The sequence below is a fragment of the Fundulus heteroclitus genome, chromosome 8 (genome assembly GCF_011125445.2).
Source record: "Fundulus heteroclitus isolate FHET01 chromosome 8, MU-UCD_Fhet_4.1, whole genome shotgun sequence".
NCBI classification, from domain to species: domain Eukaryota; kingdom Metazoa; phylum Chordata; class Actinopteri; order Cyprinodontiformes; family Fundulidae; genus Fundulus; species Fundulus heteroclitus.
Window position 1 is genome coordinate 27732344 of NC_046368.1, and position 11941 is coordinate 27744284.

An 11941-nucleotide genomic window follows, 5' to 3' on the forward strand; every position below is an offset into this window, starting at 1 on the left:
GAAAGGCATTGTGAACAAAAACTTTCAATTAGCTTTAAGACTTTTCAGAAGTAGCGTGTCTGCTAACAGAAGGCTGTCTGTCACAGCATTTACCGGGTCCTTACTATGAATATAAATACTGTCTTTCATAGGCTGTGTTTTATTAATGCACCCTGTCTACTTTGATGTTAGATGCATGCAATTAGGGTGTCATCTCCAGATACTCTTCATGTAAAGGAAAGCTGCCCTACCACATGTAGGGAACTGTTTTAATGTCGAAGGCTATGTGTAAAATACCAAGACTAGACACATGCAAACAAAATATAGTTCAAAGCTAGGGCTTGCAATTATGCAAAAACTAAACTAAACCAAAATTGTGTGATGTTCTATTCAGTCTACTCGTAAAGCACATGTTGACACCACAAACTGTTTCAATAACACGTAGAGGAAAAGTTGGCGTGATCAATAAGATATATTGAGGTTTGTCCAAAAACTGCTCCTTTTGACAAATCTTCCGACCTCCCTGAATTTACATATTCACAATCTCCTACCGGAGCTCGTTTAATAGCGACAGTGTGCTTCATGTAGCACGGGTTTTGTCGGTTATTTGATCTATGTCCGACAGTCTGTTCCTCTGTTGAGCCTCAGCTGTGTTTGAAAAGGAGCTGTGACAGTGTAATGTGACCAGGGCATGGCCGCAGGGCTAAAACGTGAAAGAAAGGCATTCTGCTCCGCCGCGTTGACAAAAGGTAAGGGGACGCGCTACGTCAATGATTTACCCTGAGCTCTGCCTTAACTGGCTGCCCTCTGTGTTTTCACCCTGGGGGGGGGATGGTTGAGACTCTTAAGGTGCGGTTGGAGCTTGAAACATATCAGTTCACTTGCTGCTTATCTTGAGGTGAGCGATCATAAATGGTGAACAGAGGCGTTTTAGCTACAGATTAAAGTCTCTGCAAGCAGACATGCAACACTGGACAGCTCAGAGATGTGCAGTTGTAAGGGACAAAACATTAAATCAAGCTGGGAGGGGAAACATTTATAAAAGCCCATCAGTGGTGCACTAATAGAGAGATCTTACTATGAAAATGGAGTGTCCCACGTTTAAGTTTCTAAACGCAACAGAAACCAGCAAGATGACAAATTCTTTAGATCATCCTCAAAATGTTTCTCGTCATGCCTTGAGAAAATCTCTAACCTCCAGCTCATTGGCTCTTTCCCAAAGCAACCTTTGACTCACCGCACTCTGACTTTCAACACAACACATTCCAAAAAAATTGCACGAGTTTTATACGAGGCTAACCGAGCTAACAGAGAGGATGTTCGTCTGCCGGACGGCTATAAGTGCTGTGACTCACTCGACGCAACAGATGACGCAATGGGACGAGGCAGTTTCACAGAAACTGTTTTTGGTTCTTTTTATTTAAAAAAATATGTAACAATGTCAATGGTTGTTCTTTTTTTTTTATTTAAAAAAGGTTTAAAATGAGTTTAAACGGCTGACAGAACATGTCAAACAAGCAACATAAAATATATGAATAAAAAAATAAATATTTCTCGTTTTGCAAATTCTCTTGCAAATCACTAAAACTGTAGCCGTTTTTAAACAGATCTCATTTGCACTAACCTGCAGTATAACATGTACATATATACAAAGATGCACCAATCAACCGGCAAGAAATCGGAGTTGGACAATTATCTGCTGATTGTTGATCAGCAGGACAAATACTAAAAATGTCATTTTATGCTCAGAAATAAGAAGTCCCACTTTTTACAGTCTATGAGCTCATCAATCGACAGCAGGCCTTTTGCACTTTGTTGAGTGAACAAACAAAACAAAAAAATAAATAAAACAAAGTTTAAAATGTATGTTTAAATGCAGAAACGGTGATGATCTTGTAATGTTTTTCATTTTTCTGTTGCGTTCAGAACTGTAACTTTTACTGGAGAACCTGCAAACAGCTCTTTTTCTCTTTTATGAGGAATAGCATTTGATTTGATTTTTTTTCCAAATATCGTCATCAGCAGGTCAGACCTTAAACGCCGGCAACCTAGATCCGCCAGGAAAAGCCTGATTGGTGCACCTCATGCAATAAATGTCAGTCTTTAACAGTTGACCTCCCTTTTAGATCTATTTACACAGAATATAACACAGAAGAAAAATCCTAACCATTCACATTTTAACAGCGAGCAGAAGCTCATGATACAGTCACACACACAGCAAAACAGCGTCCTCCGAAGGTTTAGAGTTCATCTTTGGTTGAGCCCTGAGCCGAGTTTGGGTGGACTACATCGTCAGTGCAGGAGAGACAACGCGCCTACAGCGCGGCGCACTGCTTGATCCGATCGGTCCGTTCTCTCCGTCTCCTAACAGTTGCTGCTCTCCGTGTTGTTGCTCGCTGACACGAACGACTTGGTCTTCTTGGAGTACTTCATGGAGCTGAACGTGACCTTCTCCCGTTCCACCGTCCTGCTGCTCCGGCACAGCAGCGTGTTCTTCACGTGCTCCCTGAACTCGTCCGACACGAAGTAGTAGATGAAAGGGTCCAGGCAGCTGTTGAGACTCGCCAGGCACAGCGTCGTGACGTAAAAGCCGTAGCCGTTGTTCGCCTGGCCGGCTTTGAGCAGGGCGTAGTGTATCACCAGCATGATGTTGCTGGGGACGAAGCAGACCAGGAAGGTGAGCAGGACCACCAAGATCAGCAAGAAGGCTTTTCGTCGCATCTTTCCCGACGTGCTTTCTTCCATGCTGTTCCCCAGGGTTTGGAGTAACAGGACGTACGCCGCAATGATCACTATGCAAGGGACGAAGAACGCGACTGTGCTCATGAACATGAAGTAGAAGAGCGGGTGTTTGATAGAGGCGTATGGATCTTTGGGGTCTACTATGGTGACGTCATGGCAGGTTGTTATGTTCATCCCGTTGATCTTAGCTGTGTGGTCATACAGGTACAGAGGGATGGAGGTGATCCAAATGAAAGCCCAGACGGCCGCACAGACACCGATAGCGACTTTGTTGTTCTTCCTCTGGGTAGACAGCGGGTGGGCCACGACCCAGTACCTCTGCACGCTGAGGCAGGTGATGAAGAGCACGGAGCAGTACATGTTCCCGTAGAAGAAGCTCACGAGGACTTTGCACAGGGGCTCCCCGTAGATCCAGTCGTTTCCGTTTACGTGGTAGGAAATTTTCAGAGGCATCCAAACCACAAACAGCAGGTCGGCCAGGGCAAGGTTGGCCATGTAGATGGAGGAAGGGTGCTTCTTCTTGGTCCTGAAGAGGAACACCCATATGGCCATCCCGTTTGCTGTGAGCCCAACCACGAACACAACGGAGTAGACGATCGGGAAGAAAACGGTGGTAAGACCGCTCCTCAGAGCAGCTATTGCTGCAGGATCAATAGTCGCTGTGTTGTCGTCGTCGTTCTTTATTCCAATAAAACCTCGACCTAAAATAGACAATAATTAAACAGATATTAGAGTTAAACAGATTCATACATGGAGTTAGGTCTTTTTTTACATCTACTTGCATTACTAAGAAGAAGTTCAACTTAGGACATTATAAAGCCATCAGAAAATGATTTACAAAAATAGCAGATGGAGGTTAACTTAATCGCCTGACAACTTTAATTTAAGTGACTTGATAACATAAGTTTGATCACTTTGCCAGATCAACCTGGTGCAATTTTCTTCAGAAATGTTGTGCTCATACACCTAGAGGTCACACCTTAGCTTCATTAAGGTATCTGTTGACAGGTTTATCAAGCTGTTTAAAAAAAAAACTACTTCAAACCACAACGTGTTAAATGTTCTGTGACAATGGTTCTGGTAATGGATGAGTAACAAGAAGATTTTCATGTTAATTCCGGAATTTGACTTTTCTATCAAAGAAAACATTTTAGCAACATGACACAAAAAAGTCGGTCAGTTCTTTCCAGACCAAGTACAAGTACAAGTACTTCAGTTTAGATACTCTTAAATTCCAAGTACCCATACTGAGTACTTAATAAATTGATACTTATAGATCACAAATAACTTAACATCACAGACCACTGAAAAACAGTTTCTTTTTTTTATTTCAGTAAACAACCTCTTGATGTATAGCACCAAAACCTGGTATGGAGTGCCGTCTAGCCTTTGAGTTTCAGCTCAGCCCAGGAGTAAAGTTGGTATCAGTTCAGAGTATCGGGCTGCTTTTACAAGTACGAGTATGAGTACTTGACGATGGTATCGGGCCCGATACCAACACCAGTATCAGTAAAGGGAAACCACTGCCAAAAAAAGGTAAAGGCGCAGACTTTAAGCTAAATATCTAAACAACTTGTGTGAAGGATGATTCAGGGCTGCAGAGATGCTAGCTGTGCTTTTCCTGACCCTAGATCTGTACAAGTCCAGGGTGGAGGGAAGGTCTCCATCTCTCTGGAGATGACCTCTGCACATACAAATTTAACGTACTTTATTCACTGACCCTCTGCCAGAGTGACAACCTCCGTGAAAGGAGTATTCTAAAATGCTTTTTCTAAAGTGAGCAGGCATATTGAAACACAATGCCAAGAGAGAAAGATGTTTAATGTTCTCAGGTGTAAGAGATTACTAAAATGCACAAACAGCTCGCACCCACTATAAAGCACGGGGGTGGAAGGGTTATGATGTGGATCGGTTTTGTCAGGTTTTCTACATTCAAATGCGGGGAAATCTGACTAAGATCTGAAGCTTGGCAGAAAGTGGGTGATGCGCACAGAGATCGGAGCCAAGCACAAGAGCTTTTCAAAAACGCACTGCAGTGTTGAAATGAGCAGGCCAAAATTCCTGAAGCGACAAACCGATTAGGTCACACTGTACAATTATTACTGAGCCCTGTTGTTTCTAAAAGTGTGACTCTTTTTTTTTTCCTTCCACACAGCTTTTTAAATTGTGGTTTAATCTTTGTTTCTAAGCTTTGTGTTTTTCATCTTCATAATTGTTGTTACCACTTCCCGGTATCTAAAATGCTAGAATTTAAACGTCCAGCTTTAAAATAAGAAAGAAAAAAACAAACAAAGCAAAAACAAAAAGCAAACACAGCAAGGTCTGGATGGTGTTCTAGTGGCTTAAAAAAGGAACCCCCGGGCGGTTGCGTCTGGGGGAGGACGCGAACTCAGTCTCCCTGAACAAGAGCCTGACTGTTGCGCCCTGTGCGCCTCTCGGTGTTGTCAGCACACTGCCCCCTGATGAATGACTTAGAACGAACGCAAATACTATTAGAACTTACCTGTTTTTTTCGGTGGGGTAACCTCAGCAAAAGCACAGCCAATAACCAACAGAACCGACAATATCCATTTGGAATCCATATTCGTGCGCACAGAACTCGGAATCCGTCTTCCTCTGGTCGCCTCTGACCTGAGCTCCCGTCTAAAAGAGTCCGATAAGATCTGCTCAGCGTTGAAGGACACACCCCGAGACTACCTGCCCGAACTTGCGCGTACGTCACTTCTGTTTGGCACGCGGGTAGTTTTCCCCTGTCTGGTTTCCATGGAGCTCGTCTTGAGCGAAACGTCACACATAAAACGATCATGAATGCGGAAAGGCTGCGCCAGTGATACATGACACAGTTATGTCTATCCTGGAAAATAAATTCAGAATTCTACGCCCCTCCTCAACTGTTTGCTTCCTAGTAATGTTATCTAGTTCAAGCACATGAATAAGGTGGTCTTTGATCAAACTCTCAGTTTGGTATCGACCAACACGATAATAATAATAATAATAATAATAATAATAATAATAATAATAATAATAATAATAATAATAATAATAATAATAATCTAAAGAATAATATTAAAAGAGCTCCAAATAAATTATGCGTACTAAACAGATACACAGTTTGCACAGTTTGCAGAGCGCTTACATCCTGGGGAGGCTGTAAAGTTTATGGTTTCCTACAAGACTGCCCCTCTGTGCAACATAGCAGGACTACTGTTCCCATAATGCTTGGAGTACACGGAATGTTTGGCCTGTACTTGTTCCGGGGACGCAGAGTGGCCAAACCTGTTTGATACAACAGCAAAAGGCGTTCTGTGTCTTTATTATACACTCCGGGTCCCCGAGCGAGACCATTAGCCCCTGAGTGCTGCATTTAACCAATCCCTTGGTTAAATGCAGAGGACGAATTTCTTTAAAGGGCATGTTCCAATGGCAATAAATATACATATTATTTCCAACCTCTTACTACCTTCCCTGTCGCCTTTATCCTGTCCAAATCTAGTGGAGAAAAAAAAAAAACATTCTGTAAAAAAAAATTATGAAAAAAAACCCTGCAACGAGCTGGTTGCTAATGTGTGGATATCCTAAAACTTCGTTGAAGCATCTTTTGATTTAGGTCCGACATTCACTCTTGTCCGGCAAGAGGCTGCCAGAATGCCACATGTTGATTTGGCAACATTCCCCCTCTTCCTTCCAGACTTTAATTTCTCAGATTGAGCGGACATCTCTGGCCCCACGCCTTCTTCAGGTGACCGTTCAGATTTATTTATTTGTTCCCGTTGAAACCTTGTTTTCTGTGATGCTGCAAAATAAAATAGTTGTCTTTCAGTTTTCTAACAAACACTTTTAGATTTTGGATGAAAACTAATTGGTATTTGGAACTGATCATGATTTTATACACTTTGACATAAACCTTAGATCCATTTAAAGAATGATGATGGCACCATCAGGGTATATATCCACGGACATCATGTTTTTGTTTTTTTTTGGTCACTCTGGAATTGTGACCCAAAGGTTCTAGTGCGGTCCCTTCAGTCCATAACAGATCATCCCACTAGGTTTTAACTAGACGGGATCTTCAGGTGAAAATGCCACCCTGCTTGTTAGATGTCGGAACATATAGAATGCAAACAGTATTTGCTGTGAATTGCAGCAGCTCCATCCCTTTTATACTGTACATTTAGACTGTACAGTTTTCTTTTTGTTTGTTTTTTAAATCATTTTCAGAAAAATACAGTTTGTCTCAAAGTGCTCTCATATTTTCTGGAGCAATTGAAGGCACTCTTTCCTGTACCAGGGGTGTGGAAGATGTATATGCCCCATACAGATTTATTATGTAATTTTTTTGCATTCCTTTGGTAATTGAAAATATAGTAGTCTGATAAGACTACTGTATATGTAAAACTAAATGTAAAAGATAAATGTAAATCTAAGCTTTGAAATTACTATTTTCGTCACCTGGGACAAAATACAGTCCAAGACAACCAGGATTAGGAGTGTAAGTCTGGTCGTTCAAACACACACAGATGGGTTTGTTCCCTGTCGTTCGCTCTGCATATGCTCTCACTCCCTGCATGGTCAAGGGCCCGCTGTTGTTTGCCTTTAAAGGCGCTTAGTACAATTATTTGTGCACCGAAACAGACAGGCCGATGTCCCTGAACTGGAGGGACATTCTGGATGTCTCCATAGTATACACAGATTGGTGACACGCTCCAGTTCCATGCTCATGAATCCTCCAGTGTGGCTCAATGAAAACAATTCTGCAAAGAGTGAGCTGGGATTTCTTTGCAATGATGTAAAATACTAAAAAGGCCAGTTATCTTAAACACTCTGGGGGAATTTTTTTCCCAGTACTTTACAATTCCTCAGTTTTTACGTCTCAGAAAGCTGGAATTTTACCAGTTCCTTTGGTATGAAAGCAGGCACTAAGAGGGAGTGGTGGCGCAGTGCTCAGAGCAGTGTGCTTGCGTTTTGGGAACGCTACAAGAACCAGGTTCAATCCTCACAGACTGCCACCATGGGTCCCCGAGCAAGACCCTTAAACCCAGGAAGCTCCTTGTGTGCCACTCACTTATACTGCTCCCTAAGGGATGGGTTAAATGCAGACAGACTTCCCCTTTGTGGGACTATAAAGGGAAAGGTACATTTTATTACGGTTATCTAGGTTTCTGTTCAAAAAGGAGCACAAATGCAACACAAGAGACCTTTATGAATTAGACTGTTTAAAATAGCAACCCCTCCCCTCCCCAGATCTTCTGAATAGCCCCTCATAATGCCTTAATTCTGATGTCCTCTCCTGTTGCGTTGATCTGATAGTGTGTAAAATGCAACAACTTGGTGCAACCACACCCTGAAAGAGCCTTCTTAACATGCACACCGTGACACAGCCACACTAGCTGAGGTTGAAACCATAAAACCGCTGTCCCTGTGACAAAGAGTTTTCCTAAGCAATGACATCCCGGGAAGTTTTCTTGGAAATGTGGGTGTTTCCTGTAAAAATGAAAGAGAATGTGTGAGTGTTTTAACCCTTAAGGCTGTCAGGGGAACAGAGGAGCACTCAGACGCGTACTGGTGTACAGATGGTGTACTGATTTAGCTGTTTATAAGCTTATGCTTTGATTTAAGCATTTTGAATTGGCTGTTTTTTTTAAAGTATGTTACAAACATCCGCACACTCATTGAACTTTTCTGTATTCTCTCACATTAAAACCAAAAACGTCATTGTACTTCATTATGATTTCGTGGGATTAGACTAACGCAGATACTTGTAAAGAGGTAGGAAAATGATGCAGCGTCTTTGAAATGTTTCAGGACTTGCACAACATCTGGAAGTGTGGCATGCATTTGTATTCAGACCCTTTCGCTTTAATCCCCCTAAACATTCCAGGGTTACTAGATGTTTTCAGAAGTCTCCTGATTAGTAAACCGAGTCAGGTGGGAGTATTATTACCAGAACAAATATTAGTCATGCACTCTACAGATATGACCTGTTCGGACAAGTTGCAGGAAATCTATTCAAGGAACACTCAAAGAGTAATAAATCATTCTACAAGCCATGGCTTAGGATACCACATGTGAAAGAGGGTTGGAAACAAAACTGATCCTCCTGGCTTACATATAAAATGCTACATGTAACTCAAAATGCTGCATGTAACTTAAGATGACACCGTCATCTTAAACGTACTATCCTGCTATACATACTAGAAACTGCAGCTGATTAAAAAAGTACTTTCTGACTGACAGATGCCAACCAAACTTTACATAGTTTAGTGTAATTAATGGAGGAATAAAATAAGATTTAAAAAAAGATATCAGATTTCTTTCATTCAATTCAATTCAATTTTATTTATATAGCGCCAATTCATGAAACATGTCACCTCGAGGCACTTTACAAAGTCAAAATCAATCATATTATAGAGATTGGTCAAAAAATTTCCTATATAAGGGAACCAGTTGATTGCTTCAAAGTCCCGACAAGCAGCATTCACTCCTAGAGAAGTGTAGAGCTACAGGGAGAGTCATATAATGGACTACTGTGTATTTCTCACATAGAATCCCAAGACCATATATTGAGGTGTGTTGGTAAGATTTAATGAAATATAAAACAAATTTAAGGGCTATGATTTCTTCTACAGGGTGTATAGGCTCGACTTATCTCCAAGAACCAATTACATTAAAACGGCATTGCTTAAGGTCAATATAACATGCTGTTGCTAAAGGACATAATTACCACATAATTACCTTTTTTTGCTTTTAAAATGAATTGATCCGTCTGTTCTTGACTGAATGCGTGACTTCTATCAAGCCCAGTAAAAATGGAAAGGAAAACCACTATCGTGTCTTTATCTGATTTCCCTTTGGGATTAACAAAATCGCTTTGGATTAAACTAAATCCATCAAACTGACCCTGAGCGACCCAAGCACATTCACTCTACTTGAATTCCTGACAAAAAAAAAACAGAGCACACACAAAAAAAAAAACAAGTGGGAATCAAATTTTCCACCAAAATGAATGCATGTTGCATAAAATCCATGTAAAAGAAGCTAAAATGTTATGAGGGCAATTCAGATGAGTTCAAGCCACCGGTTTTAGCAAATTTACAAACAAGCTTTTTACATTAGTGTGTGTTCAACAACTGCTTCAATTGAATCATGTAAAAGACACAAATTAGGCCTTTGAGGTGGAATTGGAAAAAATTGTACTGAATCCTGAAACAGCCCAGCAACTACTTAGCCAGGTTTTTTTTGTCATGAAGCTAATTAGATCAGTCGTAATTCTTTTTGGTGATCATACAGTTTATATTTAAACACTTAAAGTTCTGACGTACGATTCAGATAGCCTACAACCAGCACAACGCTGAATGGAGAACAAACACTAGACATGTGTGTTATGAAAATAAGGAACATACAGTTTGACCTTTCCAACAGTCTGTTATACAATACACACTCAGATACACACCCTTATTTAAAGAGCTCTTTTAGTTCCACATGCGGGATGGTTTAATATTTATCTCACTGCAATCCATGCATCACACATTTGGCTCTATGCTTTTTAATCTACTCACACTTTGAAAAAGTTTAGGGTAGCATCGGGTTGCAGCTAGAATGTAGATCTGCCTTCCTGTATTTGCATCCATACAAATACAGGAAGACATACAAAACACTAAACATTTCCTCTTTCTGAAGATAATTTCCAGTGATATAAATATTACATATTTTTTCTTTTTTTTAGATGTAAGAAATATTTGTCTGCATTCAATCAGAATACAGAATAATGATTATGACAGGATAAAATGTATTGGACTATTGGGTGGAAACCAGAAAGCCTGAAAATACATTAAATAAATATCCATTTAAGCATTGATACGATAATTTTTTGAGCGACAGAATTGGAGCAAATAACAGGGTAGGATCACAATTAGTGTGAGATTATGCAATCTTGTTCTTAAAATATCATCATGCGTCACAGGTATCACATGATTGGCTGATAATGAGCAAAGAGAAGCTAGTAAGGGAGCTGGACATATCATTTGAAAAGCTAGGTTTCCAGGTAAAGATAGCCCTGCTCTGATAACAATTGACCCCAACTTTTAGTCCACAATAAAAAATAAGATTTTGATCAAAGACCACCTTATTCATAGGTGTGCTTGAACTAGATAACATTCCTGGGAAGCAAACAGTTGAGGAGGGGCGTAGGCGTGAGGAATGACCCATTTGACATCAGCAGATTTTTCACAGTGTGTCCGAGAGAGCCTGTTTACGCATTAAGAAAAGGCAAAGCCAAGGTCCATGATGTCATCCGAGCAAAACAAGCTGAAAGACTTGTGTTGGCAGACAACAAAAAAAAATCGGTTGCATCAGGGTAAAACCAGTTTTGGTTAGAGATAAAGAAGAGATGTGTCTCTACACATCTAATCCAGCGCAGTTGGGCAAAACCCTGAAACGGTGCACCTTCAAAAGGTATCTCAGTGACAAAGAGTAGTGATGATATAACTACATGGGGTGGCCACAAATACATTTTCTGATAACTAGAGTGGCCACATCAAGGATTTTAATGGTCGAACAAACATTTCCATTTTCAATTAAATCTGACTTGTTAATGGAAATTTTTCTAAGGACTATATTGGCTCCAGCTAAAATTGCCCCATCTCTAATACAAACACCCACTCCATATTACTACATCCTCCCAAATAATTTCATTTACCCTTAATGTTCAGCCAGATTGTATATTACACCCCATTGCCTCCGACAGTGGTATTGGTCTTTGGTTGAGTATGTCACCCCTGATAGAACTAGAGGCTACTACCTGCCAGTTGATTTTATATGGAGACATTATTTCAGGCCACTAAAAAAAAACACAGTAGATCAAGTGCTTCCTTCATCAGTTTTTCTAAGTGGGTACAAAAGGTCAGTTAGACCAGTATAAATCGACACATGAGAAATATTATTACTACTTTTATATACCATTTTGCTTATTTCTTTATGATTGATCATTTTGTATCTTGTGTATAGCACTTAGGTCCTGTGGGTGTTTAAAGTGCTTTATAATTAAAATTAGTATGGTAAATATTGAAAGGTCCCGTACTAGACTGAACCATTTTACTCAAAAAAAGACATGTATGAAAAGACCACATTTTTTAACATTAGGAACCAGCACATGCCACTTTATATAAACTGGTAAATGCAACAAACCTTATCTAGAAAAACACACAAAAAAAATAGATAAACA

At 40.4% G+C, this 11941-nt stretch overlaps 1 protein-coding gene across 1 annotated transcript; it reads right to left on the reverse strand.

Annotated features, from left to right (window-relative positions):
- Nucleotides 1–1420: 1420 nt before the first annotated feature.
- f2rl1.2 (coagulation factor II (thrombin) receptor-like 1, tandem duplicate 2) lies at nt 1421–5437 on the reverse strand. The gene is made up of 2 exons (XM_012869676.3): nt 5225–5437; nt 1421–3422 (listed from the first exon to the last, which is right to left on the reverse strand). Exons 1-2 carry the CDS (start codon nt 5301–5303, stop codon nt 2344–2346), a joined length of 1158 nt encoding a protein of 385 aa, XP_012725130.2. The 5' UTR covers nt 5304–5437; the 3' UTR covers nt 1421–2343.
- Between the last annotated feature and the right edge of the window lie 6504 nt (nt 5438–11941).